The 18,596-nt window shown below is 35.3% G+C and overlaps 1 protein-coding gene and 1 long non-coding RNA gene across 5 annotated transcripts; both read left to right on the top strand.

Annotated features, from left to right (window-relative positions):
* The first annotated feature begins 339 nt into the window (after positions 1-339).
* LOC120007478 (7-dehydrocholesterol reductase-like) lies at positions 340-18,084 on the top strand. Of its 3 annotated transcripts, XM_038857728.1 has the most exons (15): positions 340-494; positions 1,214-1,436; positions 1,637-1,692; positions 2,507-2,609; positions 2,688-2,753; positions 3,753-3,866; positions 4,804-4,930; positions 5,680-5,780; positions 6,487-6,612; positions 6,941-7,005; positions 7,520-7,601; positions 7,696-7,778; positions 7,901-7,934; positions 15,995-16,142; positions 17,552-18,084. In XM_038857728.1, the coding sequence occupies exons 1-15, from the start codon at positions 403-405 to the stop codon at positions 17,812-17,814; spliced, it is 1,683 nt and encodes a 560-aa protein (XP_038713656.1). In that variant the 5' UTR covers positions 340-402; the 3' UTR covers positions 17,815-18,084. The 3 variants fall into 3 exon arrangements, with proteins under 3 accessions (XP_038713656.1, XP_038713654.1, XP_038713655.1); XM_038857726.1 differs by lacking the exons at positions 340-494; positions 1,214-1,436; positions 1,637-1,692; ... (8 more) ...; positions 7,696-7,778; positions 7,901-7,934 and adding an exon at positions 14,065-14,228 and having other exon boundaries at positions 15,990-16,142; XM_038857727.1 differs by lacking the exons at positions 340-494; positions 1,214-1,436; positions 1,637-1,692; ... (8 more) ...; positions 7,696-7,778; positions 7,901-7,934 and adding an exon at positions 14,067-14,228 and having other exon boundaries at positions 15,978-16,142.
* On the top strand, positions 8,781-11,719 carry LOC120007479. 2 transcript variants are annotated; one of them, XR_005470177.1, is made up of 6 exons: positions 8,781-9,349; positions 10,055-10,270; positions 10,592-10,772; positions 10,854-11,223; positions 11,309-11,344; positions 11,451-11,719. It is a non-coding gene; the product is annotated as an uncharacterized LOC120007479 (long non-coding RNA). The 2 variants fall into 2 exon arrangements; XR_005470176.1 differs by having other exon boundaries at positions 10,592-11,223.
* Positions 18,085-18,596: the final 512 nt, after the last annotated feature.

Below are 18,596 nucleotides of genomic sequence, written 5' to 3'. Positions count from 1 at the left end.
CACCTAATTTTAACGATTTATAATACATATCTTTTTCAAATTTCAATGCACTTTTTTCAAGTGTCTTTTAAGCGTTTCTAGTTTCCTACTATTGTTTGAACACTTGAGGATTTGGTGATGCGCAAACACCAAGACAATATAGAGTATTTGAAGCACAAACGTAATTGAAGATGCTCTAAGAAGATTAGTATGTCTCTGCATACCTATTAAGGCATATTATTATAGGTTTTAAAAAAACGAGTATGCATTTAGATTCTCCCACGTCAAAGGATGGGTTCTCACGTGGCCAGCAACATCAGGAGCACGTGCCATAACCTCATATTATTAGCCAAGTCAAGCGCGGCCTCACTCGAGTCTCCCCAAAGTGATATAGTCCGATTTTCACAGGAGAGAGAGCAAGAGATGGCAGAAGCAAAGACTGTTCATTCACCATTGGTGACTTACGTTTCCATGCTTTCACTTCTCTCTATGTGCCCCCCATTCGTCATTTTACTGTAAGCTAAAATTAGATCTTTCTTTCCGATTTTTTTTTCTCTGTTTTCCATTGAAGATGAAAGGCGTATTGGACCTTGCGTACATAGGATCATGTTATATTCAATCGTTCGGATCTCAAGTCATTTTAGGATTAATATTTTCTTTAGTCTGATTTTCAAATGCTGGGTTTGTTTGATACTTGTATGCTTAAACTCGGAAATTAATGAATTTTATTGTCTGTGTTTTTCGTTCTATCTGAATTTAATTGAGAGTGATGGGATCTTAGTGAATCTTAAGTAATTTTCAAGTCTGATCACGAACTATCAATTTCTTTTTGCTTGTCTGTACTTTTGAAGGATCACAAGATTATAATCTTTTGTTCTATGGATGAAATTAGTTGAATTAATTTGATGTGATAACTTTTGAGATTGATGCAGAGTTAGAGCATTCTCTACTTTTTATAAATATAGCTTAATTATTGACACATAAGAGCATAAAATGCTTATTTTCTGTGGTTGTTGAGAACAGATGTCGGTTTTTATAATTTTTAATAGTGTGGTGTGTGGAACTGGATGGTTCCAAATGCTTTGTCGAAGTGATGTGTTTTGATTTCTTGTGGAATATTGAGACACTCTATGTGGTCCTGTAGCTTGGCGTTTTTTGTTCTTTTTTTTTTTTTGGGTATGAATTAGTGCTATTCGTTGGGTTGGTATCAGTCCTATTCTGCTGCTGCATGCAGATGGTATACAATGGTGCATGCTGATGGATCTGTTTGTCAAACTTGGGAGTACTTAAAGGAACATGGGTTGCAGGAATTGATAAGCATATGGCCAAGACCTACGGTTACAGCTTGGAAAATTATTGCTTGTTATGCAGCATTTGAGGCTTTGCTTTTACTTTTTCTACCTGGGAAAAGGGTTGAGGGTCCAATATCTCCTTCTGGGAACCGACCCGTTTACAAGGTACTAGTTGGTCCATATGTTTTCGCTCAATATGCTGAGGCATTTTGCATGTGCTCCTTTCTATTCAAAAAATACATAGGTTTTTTAAGTATTTACGTTTTTCACAGCAAATGAGAGGAATATCTGCTGCTTACTCTGTCACGATTGTGCAAAGATTTCGTATGGTTAAAATCTTAAGCTCTGCTTTCTCTGTTGTGCAGGCAAATGGCATGGCAGCTTATATAATAACACTAGTTACCTATCTTAGCCTTTGGTGGTGAGGACTTTCTCTGCAAAGTCTCCTCTTTTTTTGTAAGAAAAAAAAAGCTATTAATTGGCCTAGAGGCTGCTTTTTTATATTCTGACGATTTATTTTTAAGAGATTTTTCTCTTAGTTGTATCAAGTGGAACTTTCATCCTTTTAGTCAGAGAAAGACTAAAGTGACTCTTCCCTAGATGCTTCATGCACTGCACTCTGTGAAGGATTTCATGATGCCTTCAGGGTGACTTTTCAATTTTAATTTTGATTTCTTTCATCTTTGCTTGTTCTTTCTATACCAAAGGTTCCTCTTGGTACTAATAGAGGATTAACTTCTAAAACGTTAACCCATATTTGTTGTACTATTCTGTATTAGTGGAGCCATACTATTATCAATTTCATTTTGGCCATATTTTAGGTAAGGAAACTCTATGAATGGTTTTCTTGCACTAAGTTATCTTTTATGTGATTTCTTCACACTTATATGATTGAAATACAATACGCACATATATATATAGATAGAAATTGCATTTTTTTACCTTAGGAACCTGTCATTCTCATATTTCTCTTCTGTGCCTACTTTACATTCCTACTAGTAATTGCTTGTAGAATGTAGCGCACATGATGGAAATTGATTGTGAACTTTTGTGATGCCTTTAACAGTCAGCTCATGGAATCTAGTAACTTTTTGTCAGAATATCCAGTTTTGAGTTTTTAGTGAAGCCTAAAATGTTGTGGGAGTAATATATTTATGCATCTTATGGTTTAACTCATGCGAGTGCCGCAGATAGTCAAGCACATATTCTGATTCATACGAAATTTTGTTCTTCAGGTTTGGAGTATTCAATCCCTCAATTGTTTATGATCATCTGGGAGAAATATTTTCGGCCCTAATTTTTGGGAGCTTCTTCTTTTGTATTTTGTTGTACATAAAAGTGAGGATTATGATTTATATTATCTGAATAGCTGAGGTTTCATTGCTATCTCTAATACAATTAGTTTGTTTTCGCAAGGGTCATCTGGCGCCTTCTTCCACTGATTCAGGTTCATGCGGGAACATAATTATTGATTTCTACTGGGTAAGCATTTCGTGACATATATGGTATCCTCACATGCTTATGTAATTTTATTGCCTTTTCATCGCAAAAGGATATGCAAAAGAAAGTCGGAATAATAGAAAACAACATAGGGAGGGAATATGCTTAGGTTGAAACTCTATGATGCACAGGATATATCCCATCTGTCTAGATATGTGGAGGCTGTTCTTAGGAGAGTTTGTGGTTGCTGTCAGCATTGGCTTCGTTTCTTTATACGGCTGGTTGTATATAGAGCCTCACTGAAACCATAGGATAACATTTGATTTGTCATCCTCAAAATATTAAGCCTCAGCTTGGCTATGGTCCTGCCTTGCTTCACTAGTTACACAGTGCAACATCTTATAGAAGTTGTAGTTGACTGTAATGCCCCAAGGTTGTATTTTGTATAGATAGGCATGTGGTCAGTCTCACATGAGTTGTATAGTGAGTTGAATTGGGCTAATTTAGATTGAGTATAGGGGGTCTTTAATGGTCTAAGTTGTAGGTTTACATGCTACTGGATCTTGAGAAATCATGTCAATCGGGTAGGCAGTGTAATGCTACACTCTTGGATCTCTGGATGTGTCAAGTTGAAAATCTTTGTTCAAATATGTTGTGTGAAAGCTTATCCTAATGAATTTTATCCACTTCTCGGAGTTTGAATATTTAATAAGGTGTTCTATATGCTCAAATAGAACTTATATGTACACAGGTGCAGCATATCTTTTTTCTGTTTAAACTCAACTCTGCATGTATATAACATGCATAAATATTTTGGTAAAAATTAAAAGGACAAGGATGCCAGCACACACACAGACTCATGCACATATACACATGTGTATCGTATGTGGAGTATGGGAGTATAGGAGTATATGTGTGAAAAGAATAAAATAACAACAGACAAACACGAGTGAGAAAGACAAGAATACATAATTTAGCGGACGATACCCATTATTATAGCTTAAGCGATACTCTCGTGTAACGGTTCCTTTGCTGTTTCAGGGGATGGAGCTTTATCCTCGAATTGGTAAAAATTTTGATATCAAAGTTTTTACCAACTGCAGATTTGGAATGATGTCATGGGCAGTTCTTGCAGTGACATACTGCATAAAGCAGGTGATTCCGAATAAATTACTTTGTTACCTTACGTTAAACTGTGTCAAAATTTTAGGCGATGGGGTTGACTCTTTTCTTTTGGTTTTTCGGCTCACAATGTGTTATCCAGGGTTGTCAATCTCATTATTTAGTTCTCATTTGATTGGGGAGCTTGAAAATTTTATTAGAATGAGATCGCTTTCAGAGAGGTTCTTTCTTGGACTAGGCTTATAATGTTCCATGTTCAAGTTCATCATCGACCTTCATTGATAATAGTTTTTTTTTTTTTTTTAATAATTTTTTTATAGATCTGGCAATCAAGCCAGCTCCAAATCTCATGTCTATGGTCTATCTATGTATTCCTTTTCAGATGAGGCTATAACATTGCACTCTCAAATTTATGAATATCCTGATGCACAGAATGTTTTCTATATGCATAAAAGGGGACAAAATATTATTTTTTAGGTTTGCCTTAGATATTTTTTGAGGGTGTAGTCTCCAATTGGAGTAGTTTTGGACTATTGGATTACTACCTTATTGTTTGGAATTTCAAACTTCGTATCTTGATATTCTTTTTTGTTGATGTTTTGGATTGTTCCTACTTCTGCATTTTCATTTGAGTGGTATCACCCTAGTGCTCTCTTCAATGATTATGAATTTCTTTTTGGCTCAAAAGAAAATATTCTAATACATGGATGGAAGATCATAACTTTGTAGAATTAAAAATTCCTATCAACCGTGGGAATTAGTGTTTAACAATATTGGTACCTTTTTTTGATATGAGTACTGGTACTTTATTTGCCTCATTACCCTTGAACTTCGCTATTTTAACTAATATTATCTTCCGTTTGGAATTTGTGCCCTTCAACAGTCATTAATATTGAATAATTTTAGGTGTTGAAAAATTCAGATTCAGAATGTTGATTGTCTCTAATATATACCTTATCTATCTGATCAGTATGAAGAATATGGAAAAGTAGCTGACTCAATGCTTGTAAATACCGTGTTGATGCTGGTGTATGTCACAAAGTTTTTTTGGTGGGAAGCTGGATACTGGAGCACAATGGACATTGCACATGATCGAGGTTCATATCTTGAACTGCTCCCCGTTAATAATAACAAGACACTACTCATTGATTTGAGCCCAAATATTAATTGGAAAAGGTGCTCATAACTTTAGCTATTTGCGCTTTCATGGTGGCTGGTAGGCATTATGTATAAAACCTAACTTTGTCGAATGACCTGTATAATAATAAAACCCAGCTGAGATAATTGTTGGAATTAGGAGAGAATATTACGTTTCCTGTAATTATGGGTTGTAAATATTTCCTGTAATTACTTTGATTTAGTTTCTTAGGTTGATTTGATTGATTCAGTTTCCCTAATTTAGGGCTCTCAATGTAACTATATAATGTTCGACCTCACAACATGAATATACAACACAAATTATTCAATTCATCTATAATGAGTGTTTCTTGAAGGTATGTCTTGTGACAAAATGGCATCATTTTGTTAACAATATACATAAAAGCATACCTTTTGAAGAGTGAATGACAAGTGCTTTGAATCAAGAAAATAATAAAGGTAGGTCTTTGTTAAAGGCCATGGATTTATATAACTTATTCTAGTATGGAAAATAAATTAGTTAATGGAAACTGACTTATTTATACTGATTACAACCATAATCTAATCTCAAACGCTAATAAGTGGAGCCCTTTTTCACGCTTACATATTATTCATTTATTGCATGGATTTAAGTTTTCATTCTGACTCTGATTCTACCGTAAGTGACACTTGATTTTGTGTTGGTTTATTGCCGTGTGGTCTTTGGCAGCTGGCTTCTATATTTGCTGGGGATGCTTAGTTTGGGTTCCATCTATTTATACCTCTCCTGGCCTGTACCTGGTCAACCATCCTGTGAACCTTGGAGCTCAGGTACTAGCTGTCTACTTTTGTATACATGGTTCATGACTTGGCGCTTATGAAATGCTTTTCACTAGCAGGTCTCTTTCCTGTTGACTTTTGAGCAAGTTCTTGTTGTTGAGTCAATTGAGTAGGTTTTGATTGTAAAAGGTTGGCTATGAAAATACGTTACCGTATAAGAGATGACAAAACAACAAATTGTTGGTCATATTGAATTAATCAGATATCAGTGGAGCATGTTCTTAGAATATAAAATTTAGCCAAATAATGTATTACTGAATACTGATAATTTTGGGTTATTGGAACTCGAGTGTATGTAGAACTGGGTTTGAGGGTAAAAACAGGGTGCTATCCACTAATCAATATTAAGTATAATGCATTGGCCAATATCAAGAATTAAATTGATGAGCAGAACTGATTGATTATTTACAGTCGTAAATTTGTGTGTATACAAAAATTCTCCTATGGTGGTGCGCACCACTGGTTTCACCATTGATTTGGAACATGTGGGACTCAAAGCAATGGGCCCCACTTGTCATTTAACTCATCCACACCCTTAAAAAGTGGTGCGCACTTTAAATGGGCATAGGAGAATTTATGTATATATATATATATGTATATGTATATGTATAGTTTCCCTCTTTTAGTTTCTTTCTGTCTTTTTTTTTGGTATTTTCATCGTATTCTTTACTATAACCATCTCATTTCCATTTTCCAGCTTGCAACTTATATTTTATTGGCTGGCATTCTTTGCATATTCATCAACTATGACTGCGACAGGCAGAGGCAAGAATTTCGACGAACGAATGGGAAATGTCTGGTTTGGGGGAAAGCTCCATCAAAGGTGATTGATTGAGTAGGGCTAATACTTTTGCTTCCATTTTCTTTTTACAATTTGTAAACCCTCATCAGACAGCACGGTGGAGTGGGATTGAGCTATGGGGCCAGCAACAAATTTAAAGGTCTTGGTTCAATTCCACTCTTGATAGATACTGGTAATTTGTTGATGATTGCCAATATCTGGGATGTACAAGAGTGGTTCCAAAATATGACCGTCTTGGAGAAATCCCTCTTCACTAAAGGAAACATATAAATCTATTTTTTCTGTCATTGATGCTTTACATTGTTCTCTGTTGAAGAAAGGCATGATATAGTCTCACTTTTTTCCACAGATAGTAGCCTCGTACACTACAACATCTGGCGAAAAGAAAACAAGCCTTCTATTAACCTCAGGATGGTGAGTTTTATATCTTGTTGCTGAAAATTTTTTGTTCTACTTATTCATTGAGTAGTTATTTTTTTTCGTACATTGGCTTTTGTTTATCTTCCAGTCAGAAGGGATTAAGTGTGAGATCACTGCAATCTTGGTCTCACGAACTGTTTAGAGTGAAAACCCAAAAAAGTTTTACTTTTAAGTGATTCCCGTGAGAACATTCTAGTGTCTTTCTGTCCTTGTTGCTTGTCTCCGTTTAAGGTAGGTTACTCCTTCAGTATTTTGCCCGGTACCTTTGGTCAGGGTTCCCCGTCTCTGATCTAAACAAATAATGAAGATGTCTGAGTGAGCTATTGGGGCCACTTCAATGCTGATGATGTAATCCTGAAATATCTTACTATGTTTTAAAAGTAGCTCCAGTTGTGACCTTGTAGCAATAATTGGTTGCTTTATGTTCCTCTATGGGAGGTTGGGATCTATCAACCACTGATTTTTCTCGAGGGAACAAAAACCAATTAATCGATTGGGGATTTTGCAGGTGGGGATTATCTCGTCATTTTCATTATGTACCTGAAATATCAGCTGCTTTTTTCTGGACTGTCCCAGCCCTTTTTAATCATGTAAGTATTTGTAGTTTTGACGTCATTTTTCACCTCTTAGAAAGAGTTAACGAGTGTTCTGGTGCTGCTCTTGTTTTTTGCAATGGTTCTGCAGTTCATACCGTACTTCTATGTGATATTTCTCACCATACTCCTTTTTGACCGTGCCAAAAGGGATGATGACCGATGTGGATCCAAGTAAGTGCTTACAAACTTATCCTCCCAGAATTAAAGGCCATTTGATTTTGTGATTTTCCTTGCGCATGCGATGAAGGCTGAAAATTTTTCTTTTTCTTCTTTGATGTAACAACTTGTTGTAGGTACGGGAAATTTTGGAAACTATATTGTGAGAAGGTTCCCTATCGCATCATCCCCGGAATCTACTAAAAGAGCTTTTTATTGATGAAGCTGTGACCAACCCTTGAATGTGCTCTCACTTGATTTACTTTATGGGTTACCCAAGGGCGCTTTGTAAAATTAGCTCCCTTGAAGCTATTTATTGCTAAAGTCTTGGCAGGCACCTCTAAGGCATTGTAACTTAAAACTATCTCATCAACTTTTCTGCATTATATATGATACTGGGTGTTGAGTTTTTGTGAGCTAGGGAGGATGATAACTTGGTGGTCTTTCTAAGTTTTGCTTCATGGGGGGTGGGCCGCGTGGCTAGTTCAAATCGTGGAGGCTACCAATGGATGTGTCGTGCCTCCATTTGTTGGTCATAGTCGGGTTTTACATTTTGATTTACTTGGGACGTCTAGGTTAGGGGTGTGAATGGTCAGTTATTCAATGTACTAATATTAGGGTCAAACAGTCGGTTCGGTCGGTCTTTTCGGAAATTTTTGACAGTCCTAGTCCAGGTCCGACATTATCCTAAGAAAATTTGGTTGTCTGGAAATTATATAACCATGATTTTGGATTTGCATATTTGTAATGCATCTTGCGTTTTTATTAACTTAGTATGCAATAGCTTATAAAAAAAATAGGAAGTTAAAAGGCATTCATTCTACTAGTAACGAGTCATTTTACGATTTGACGCGTAACTTATTACCTAATCTAAAAGAAAGCATTAGTAGCAAAAAGTCCCACATCGGTTGAGACTTATCCAACTAAATCTATACTTTATATATAAAGCAGAGGCTCTCTCAACTATTGCTATTATTTTACTATTGCTATTATTTGGACACGTGGTCTGCTAAAATTCTCACTTTGTATTGACGTGGACTCTCCACTCTTTCTTTATCACCCTTTCAAGCGCTCACGTTATTTCTAAACTAAATTGCCCAAAAAACCAAGAAAAAAAGCAAAACAAAACCCCAAGACGCAATCAATTCTGCTCTTGAACTCCTCTTCTCCTCATTCATGAATCGGTATTAATGCGATGCACGCATTCCTCCATCACAAACTTTCGTTATTTGAACCACAGGCTCCTTCGTCTTTCTCTGCTCCGCTCTTTCTCCGCTCTTTCTCCAATCCTCTGTATATTCGCATCCTGAACCAATTCTTGACGAAACTTCTAGAACTGGAATAGATTCTCCCTCACCAAGCAATTTCTTCTTTCTCTAACAACCCTGAGTTGTAAGAAGGAATTGAGTTTGAGAATCAGAGTAGTTGTGGCTTGTATTAGTGGTGGACGGATATCTGATATCGTCTTGGGAATCGACGGTCAAGATGTCACTGCGAATAAAGGCAGTGGTGGACAGGATCATGAAGGAGAAGGAGAGGGAGATGCAGAGTTACATAGAAAAGCAACCTTTATTTTCAATTACCAGGTAAACTCGAAAATGTTTATGGTTTGATATCATGACCTCAATCTGTTCAAAAGCAGCACAATTTATCACTGTTAGAGGCACAATTTGTCACTTTATTTCTAAACTTATATACCAGCACTGGGAATCAATTAATCTGAAGTCTGGCGAGCTAATAAGCCCTGATATGGTTCTTTTGGGCATGCAGGTCAATGACCAGCCTATTTCCCTCGATAGTTTTTTTTTTTTTGCTTTTTAATATGGTTTTTTCCTCATTCCCTGGTCTAAAAAACACGTGCAGGGTAAGCTAATCCATCTCATTCCATGTTTGGGAAAGCTCAAGAAGGTAGTGGTATATCTTTTGAATCGTTAAAAAAATATATGGAGGCTTCTCTATTACATATTTACATGTTTGATATGGTCTTAAGTAATTGGTTGAATTATTTTTTTTCATACTATTAAGCGGTAAAAAATGTTTAGTATGTAATGAATGCCATGGAAGAGAGCTCCACGGATATCTATTTTATTATACAATGATGCATTACATACACATGGAACTTTTGTTCATCTCTTTCGACATGATAAAAGTAGTGTTTCTATTGTGGCGCATGAAAAGTTTTCTAAACATAGGTATGTGGAGGTAACACTATTAACCATCACTTTTCACATTAGGGATTTGAATTCTTAATTTCATTGCATTTGGTTCTGACTAATGGTGTATAATTGCAGAAATTAATCATCATTCCTGTGAAAAAAAAAAAAGAGCTGGGCATTGCATTCAAGGGGAACCAGGAAATGGTCGTTGAAGCTTTGGATGTGAGTAGTACAATTGATTTTTTGAGTGGTTCTGAAGAAAGCATTAGACGCGGACATTCAGGACAGGATCATGAAGGAGACGGAGACGTAGAGTTACATAGAAGAGCAACCTTTATTTTCAATTACCAGGTAAACTTGAAAATCTTTAACTAACTCATCGATTTTTTAACTCCAAATACTGAAATCTTGAGCACTGGAATTATAATCATCCACGCACAAGTATGAGATATATTAAGAAAATAGCATAACATATGCAATTTGATGAATACCTAAATTAAACCCATTCCATAAATTCTTTAAAATTGCCTTTCACCTTTACAGTGAAGTTCTGGCATATCAAAACCTTGATTTCATCATTTATAGGGAATTTCAATATGAGGTTTCTTGATAAGTAACAAAAGGGGGAATGATAGATCAACATTTTCACTGATGTATAATCCTGTTGTACAGGTCTGCTTGGGAAATTTGGGATAACCTTCTTGATAATTAAGGAGGGTTTCCCTTTTGATTGGTGAATTTTAGTGGATTTAAGGCAACTATACACAATGATAGGTTTATCACCAGCCATTTTTAGGTTGGGTGCAGCTTCCTTCTTCCATTTCGCTTTTTAACTATCTTTATGGTTTGGAAGGTGAGTGTAGGCTATCAATTAGTGAACACAGTGACTTTTCCTGCTAATTATAGTGTTATGATATGTTGAATTATGAACCAGGGCCTTTTCAATTAAGAAATTGACACATTTCAAAGAAGGTATTCTTTCAATTGTTTAAGGCTCAATCATAAGCATTATAGTTGCCCCACCGTGATTCTCTCTTTGACTGATAAAAAACTTAAATTGATATCTGTTAAGGGAAATGAAGTCCTTTTTCAATTTGCCAAGAAGTATTTGCCTGTAATTCAAAAGGTTTAGCTGGCTTTGCTCATGACTGTAATCCTCAGTATTTTCCTCTTTTATATTGGCATATATTTGTGTACTAACAAAATTGTTTTTATCTCTCCTTAACATATTTTCACTGAATGGAGGAAGAAACAAGGAAGTTAACAGGAGCAAGGGAGAAGGTTGTCGACAGGTCAAACAACGGGTAAATTTTAATTTCATCTTCCATTGAGGAATCATAATTATATTGCATTCTATTTTAACGCAATGTATGAATTGGTGTCAAGCAGGATTTAAAACACTAGAAGATGAGTTGGGGCATAAAGGTATGGATCTTAAGGATTCACTATACATATGCCATATTATGTTATGTAATCCTCTATTGATCTACCATATTATAAGATTGCCATATATTTCTCTATTCATGTAAAGGTTATGGAAGTGAGACTTGTGATAGATTGGGACGAAGGTCATGCCCTGGAATACTTTCTGGAGACTCTTGTGCTTAATAATGCCAGATTGCCAGTGATGTTCTTCCAATGTACATTGAAGATGACAAAACTCAAGGTTGTGATTTTTGACTGCGAAAACTCAACATTGGCATATGTGATTCTTTTATACCTCCTAAATTTGTAAGTTTGCAGAAAAATACAGGTACAAATTCAATGTTTTAATTCAAGATTGCTTGCTACATTGCAAAACTCATGTCTATCAATTGTTTTCTGAGTCATTTTTACAAACGAGTGTATGACATCAGGAGCCATGCATTGGGATGGAGATTGGACAAACATTTAAGGAGAAAAAGAACTCAAATATAATTGTGTCGATTGTGTAATTGACATCGAGTCTTTCAAATTGTATACATGTCTGATATTGGAAAGAAAAACATAACATTTCTGTATTTTACTATTTGCAAATTATTTTCTAAAAAAAGTTATTCCATTAAAAAAAAGAAATAATATATTAGGGAAACAAAATGTTATTCGCAATGAAATAATAAACAAAGAAAAATTAATACTTCAAAAAAATGTGTTATAATATAAACCTACAAACTTCAAAATAAAAAACACCCCAAAAAAATGTTAAAACAAAATTTAAATAAAAATTAGAGTACTTTTACAAAAAATAATCTCAACCGGTAATAGTTTTATCATATAAACATAAATAATTCAAACTAATAAACTATTTAACTCATGATAATTAATTGAATATTTGATATATAAAAAAACACATGACAATATTAAAAAAAATATATATATATCTCTAATATAAAATTTTTAAAAACGGATTAGATATAACTTTTGTATATATATGATTTTGGTACTACACCTAGCACATGATTCCATGCGTTAAAAAAAATAGATTTCCTAGAACATATGTGAACACATTTGAGAAGTAATTGCATGTATTTGTTTGTTGTGACAAGATAGGTTTATATAAAGAAATATTCAACTTGATATACATAATAGTCGGTGAATAAAAAATACAATTTGTTCAAAAAAAAAATTCTGTAACGGACAATCAAATCAAAACAATTATATTGATTACAATTTAGACTCTACATCTACACAGGCAATTAATAGTATTTTTTTTTAAAATAATAACACATTTAATAAGAAAGTAAACATGGCTATATAAAATAACAAACAAAAACATATAACATTATAAAGAAGATCAAAAGAATCCTACAAGAAGGCAAGGGGAAAATGAACTACTTCAACAAAATCACAGAAGATCTTACCTTGCAAATCATGGAAATAGTGGTCAAACAACAACCAAATGATTACGGATTAATAAGGCAAAGGTGCAAGTATTATACATTTTTTATTGCTTTCATACATTTTTTTTTTATAAAAAATAGCAATTCCAAAATAAATAACAACAATAATACAAATTATTTTTGGTGTCAACAGTTGTGCAGAATTTTTGCTATTGTCAAAAGACAAAAAAGTTACACAACACATCAACGTGTGAAAGATGAGAAAAAAATATTGCAATTGACAAATGAAGGGTTGCGTTTTCTTATGGATCTTGAACAACAAGGAAACATAGACGCAAAACTTCTAATAGGAAAAAGATTGTTCTTCCGTATAAATGCAAGACGTTCGGGGATTGTTTATATTATGGAATCTGCTTCAACTTATCAACCAAGATCGCTATATGTTTTGGCAATAGCACAAATTATGGAAGAAAATAAAAATGGATATGAGATTTTATCATTTATGCTTAAAGAGAAAGAAAAAGGAAGCAAGACATTACAATGTAGTAGAGCATTAACAGAAATGCTGACAAAAACATCTCACAAGAAAATTCCGGTAGATCTACTATGTACTGAACAAGGAAGCCGACATTGGAATGGTTCAGAAAAATATATTAGAAGAAATATGGAGCAAAAAATAAAATGTATAAAGTGCAATATAGAAGTAGAAATGTATAAACTAAAAAAAAAAATACTTGATCAATAATTACACCTAAAAAAATATCAATTTCAATATAAAAAAAAACCCGCGCATCGCGCGGGATTCCGACTAGTAATATATATAGGCAAAGCTCATCCCCTGACTCATGGACTTTGGCCTATAGTAATTAGGCTAAAAAGCAACAGAGCAGTGCGAGCTCAATATATTTACGGAAATCGAATAATTTAAAATGGACAATATTATTGACATGTATGAGGAAGTGGAAATCTGATAAGAACTTATTTTGTTTGTTTAGTGGCTCATTATATAAACTCTTCTTTGTAATAAGCATCTCAAGAAAGCTTCATGGCAATGAAAGAGGAATCAATTTTAGATTTAACTCATTATAATTATGCTAAGAGTGGTTGAGTTGGTTAGGAATGAATTTTTCAAATTGGTTAGAAGATGAAAATTCATTGGGAACCATTTGATTGAAATTTTCTATTGACAAAATATGTTTGCGAACTCACAAAGGAACTTTTGAGTCCTATCCTGTCGTGTCCTGTCCTGTCCTGAGAACCAATTCCTATCCAGTTACGGACTTGGCAGGCACTATAAAGGAAATGAAAATCATGTCCCGGTTTAGTTTTCGAGAACCTACACATTCTTCCGATTCTACCCCTGTTTTTTCTTGATATCCATAGCATCGACAGATCGTGCCCTCTTCCTCCTCCTCTCCACCTTCTTCCTCTCTCTCCACCTACTCTTCCTCCACCAGCGTCCCTGCGGTTCATCGTAGTCGTGGCCGCCGGTAGGTTTTCCACTCAACACCTAGTCTCTGATCTGCGTTTTTGTGGGTTTCTCTTTCTTCCATTGTTTATGCTGTTTTGATTATTCCTGCAAGTTGAAAATTATATTAGTTCTGATGGACTGGCTATGATGTGCCCGTATGCCTTGAAATTCTCCGTTAAGATATTATTGTGATTTTTTGTGATGCTACAGAATCGGATGATAATCCGTGTGCCCTAGTATTAATATGGGGTAGTGTTAGCTAAATCTTCATGTATGCGATTGTGAATTCAGAACGTCACTCAAAATTAGGTTGATTTGTGGTTTGTACATTGTTCTCTGGCTTTAGGTCTGTGAGCGAATGCTATTACATTCGCAGATGGAGAGGGTAGGGGGATTTATGTAGATTCTGTCTAACACTTGGAAGCTGTTGTGTTTAATTTTCTGTGACTCTATTGTAGCATATGATATTTTGAATTGAATTGAGCGAATGATGATTCAGTGTGCTTAGAAAAGGAAGAAAAAGAAGAAGAATGATGCATCATTATTCTTAAATAATCATATCCGCTTGTGGTTTTTGACTTTTTGTATGTCATCTTCAATTGAATGAACATTAAGTTGTTCTCATCATGGGGTGCCTCAATTCTGGATTCTAGGTTACAACATATTTCTATATGCTCAATAGTGAGTTAATATTGCCTGCTGCTTTTTATTTCATATGCTATATTTGCTTAACTTCATAGTAATGTGGAACAAGGTATCAGTGCTTTTAGTCTCTCCACCTCGTTGTATCATCTGCTTTTACAGAACATGAGTCCACTTATTTCTCAGCCTTCAGTAACTATGTTGATTTTGTTTGGTATGAAAACTCAAGAAAGTTACTGCAAAGTAGATTTTGTGTTGGTTGAAAATATTTGTTGTAAACCCTTGCCATGCAACCTTCAGTTAGCCATACAACCTTGTATTTGTTTACGAAGTTTTTCTTGATGGAGTTGTCACCGTTTGGGAGTATGTAGTAGTTGAATTGTGGTTTGTTGTCTTCATGGACATATATTACGGATGCAGTCATAGCTCTAAGAAGTGCATAATATGTGGACAAAGTGATCTCTTGATTTTTAAAATTGTCTTGCAACTTCATGACTACTCCCACCGTTTTCTTTTCTCATTGCCTTTTCCAATATCTGGAAAAAGAAATCTTTCAGTGACGGAAAATGTCATCATTGTAAATGGGTGGCTGGAGAATTATGACGTACTGATTTTATTATCATTAAGGAACTTCAGGACCCTTCAACCCTCTTACCCCTGTGGGGGAAAAAATATGTACTCCTTGATGCTTTTGCTCATATTGTTTTATTTGTTTTTCCACATCCATTAAATGATGTTTATTTATGGGCAAACATGCGGGCCAGTGATAGAGTTGCAAGGATACAACCTAAAGGTGAAAAGTTTAATTCCTAAAATAGTCTCGCCACATATTATGTGGGAGTAAAGTTTGTGGGGGAAAAAATATGTACTCCTTGATGCTTTTGCTTATATTGTTTTATTTGTTTTTCCACATCCATTAAATGATGTTTATTTATGGGCAAACGTGCGAGCCAGTGATAGAGTTGCAAGGATGCAACCTAAAGGTGACAAGTTTAATTCCTAAAATAGTCTCTCCACATATTATGTGGGAGTAAAGTCTGCGTACATCTTGTCTGTCTTCAACCCTACCCACTGCGGGAGCCTTGTCCTCGGGTGTTGTTTACCACTAAGATGTTTATTCATCAAGTTTTCTTTGCAGGAAATATGTCGGCATATGATAATGTTGTTGGTGGGAAGTTAAAGCTTAAGGGAAAAGCCTTGGATGTGAAGGCAGGTGGGATGAAGAAGAAAAAGAAACATAAGAAGATTCTTGATCAAATCTCTCGAGTAACAGAGGATGAGCTTTCAGCAGGTTAGTCAACCTTGTTCTTACTAAAGCGTGAATTTGGTCTATATAGTTGTTTAATGCTAGTCCAATGTTGCAAAAATCCCTCTAGTTGGCCGACTAGTCGCTAGTCGAGGCTCGCCGCTTCGACTAGAGGGTAATCGGGTCACCGATTATACCAATTAGTCGGGATTAATCGGCATAGTCGGAGTTAATCGGCCCAGTGTTTTCTTCTTCGTTCTCACCCTCTCGCGACTGTCACTGTGTCACACTGCTTCTTCCTTCTCCCGAGTCGCAACTGTCACAACTGCCCTTCTCCGTCGATTGCGACTGCCGCGGTGTTGTCTCCTTCCTCTTCCTTCACCGATTGCGACTGCATCTGTCGCGATTGCAACTTGAAACTTGAAGTTCTCGATTTATTATATATTTATTATTATTTTGTTTGTAAGATATTATTATTATATTGAGTTACTTGTTCACAGTTCACCTGACCAAAAACTACACTTGTCGATTTCTCAGTTGTGCTGTCATTGACATAGTGGGATATTATATCTGCTTTTATATGTTGTGATCAGTGATCAGTCAGCAAGTAAGTGGTGCACTGGTGCTGTGGTGATACAATACTTTACAGAGACTGAGTTAGTGGTGATAATATAATAATATATGCTTTAATATGTTGACAATAATAACATAATAATTTATTCGATATTTATAAATTCTTATTATTACTAAATATGTTGCCTTCACAGCACTCTGTATGTGTTCAAGGTATTATTTTCATTTATATTGTGTTTTTACATATATATATATATATTTATTTATTTATTTTTTAATTAAAAAAACTCAAAACGATTAATCCGATTAATCCCCGACTGGTCCCCGATTAATCCAATTAATCCCCAATCCCCGCGAACTGTCTAGCGGCCGACTAGCGATTTTTACAACATTGAATGCTACTGGTACTTTTTGCATTTTCTTTCCATTGACTAAAATTTTATATTGTTATCCCCTACTTTGATTAATTTATAATATCATCCTTGAAGTCTCTCCCCTTGGATAAACTGAGTCAAAAATTTTCAAATCATCATTTAAAAGGATTTGTGTTTGGATCCTTATTTTTGTGATGTGGGTCTCTTAATATTTTGGTTGGGACAGACTGCTCACCTTCCTTGAAATTGTTACCTTTGGGATCATAAAATTGGGATAATTCTACTATGAATGAACAGATAATTTGTTTTTCTGTTTCTCTTTTCCTCAACATAAACAAAACAAAAAATATGAGAACTGGGATAATGTCATAGTTGTTGCATGGTGTTGACAGCCCTGTTACTGCCGTTGTGAATGCTGCTCTTGACCTCTTTATGTCATGATACTATTGTGAGGTAAATGTTAGAGTAGATGGTGGGTATCTTACAGTCATCTGATATGTGTTTTAGGTGGTAGCATTGAAGTGTCAAATGATCATCATGAGGAAGATACTGGTGATGTAAATGAGTCTAGTGGAAAAGAGAAACCTGCTCATTATGATGACTATCTCACACCTGCAGAGAGACGGTACATTGAACAGAGGGAGCAACTTGATGTCCATCGATTGGCCAAGGAAGCTGATAAATCCCATCGTGATAGGATTCAAGATTTCAACCAGTATCTGGCAAATATGAGCGAGCATTATGACATTCCTAAAGTTGGCCCAGGTTAATATGTGCCAAATCCCGAGTGTGAAGCCGTAACGATATTTCTTCTTATGTTTTCTCATCATTCGATGTTTTAGTTAAGAGGTGTATGAAGTACCCGCTCTTGTTCTTGTCCATGTCTACCTGGATTTCTCTCTATGATACATTACTGGAGTGCGTACAAGATGTATTTATACTGTCTTGCTTTTTCAACATTTCTTATCCCTTTGATGACAATTGATGCTTATGAATGTTCAAAGACAAAAGTGTGTCATGAGGCTTAATTTCCTTTTGTCGATTTGAGGGTCCCTGTTACCTTCCTCCTCTTCTTTGATGATGGATGTTTCTACATACATAAAACACCAGGTTTCCAATGCTTAAAATAATTTGCGTCTTTGGAACACTGGTACTTTTACGTTCAATTATGATGCAGACGACTCTTCTGCAGAAAGCATGAGAAGACAAAAGGGTGTGGCCAGTTTATGTTTCATTCTTCCTTGAGATGTGTTCTATGGAAGTGTTAGTTGTAAACTAATGTTCCAATACAATACAACCAAGGCACTACAGGTTTAATCCTCAAAACCATCCTTTAGCATCGAGTTCACATCCTCTAAATGTTGACATACTTCAAAGAACCAGGTAATGTACCATGAAGAAGACGAAATGTTGACATCGTTTCAGAAGCAAAAGTTATTTTCTTTGTCCATTTACTTCCAAACATGGCCTACAGATTGATGAAAGTACTGGGCCCATTAACTATAAAACGATTTTCATGGAAAATGACAACGGAAAGAACACAATAGGTTTC

Source organism: Tripterygium wilfordii, chromosome 10 (assembly GCF_013401445.1).
Source record: "Tripterygium wilfordii isolate XIE 37 chromosome 10, ASM1340144v1, whole genome shotgun sequence".
Taxonomy (NCBI): Eukaryota; Viridiplantae; Streptophyta; class Magnoliopsida; order Celastrales; family Celastraceae; genus Tripterygium; species Tripterygium wilfordii.
The sequence above is the reverse complement of the archived record's forward strand: the minus strand, read 5'-3'. Positions and strand labels throughout refer to the sequence as shown.

Excerpts from the sequence above, each read along its gene's own strand:
- LOC120007478 (XM_038857728.1), top strand. The coding sequence starts at position 403 with ATGGCAGAAGCAAAGACTGTTCATTCACCATTGGTGACTTACGTTTCC. Across the intron at positions 495-1,213 it reads CCCCCATTCGTCATTTTACT|ATGGTATACAATGGTGCATG; the intron begins GTAAGCTAAAAT and ends TGCTGCATGCAG. Across the intron at positions 3,867-4,803 it reads TGACATACTGCATAAAGCAG|TATGAAGAATATGGAAAAGT; the intron begins GTGATTCCGAAT and ends CTATCTGATCAG.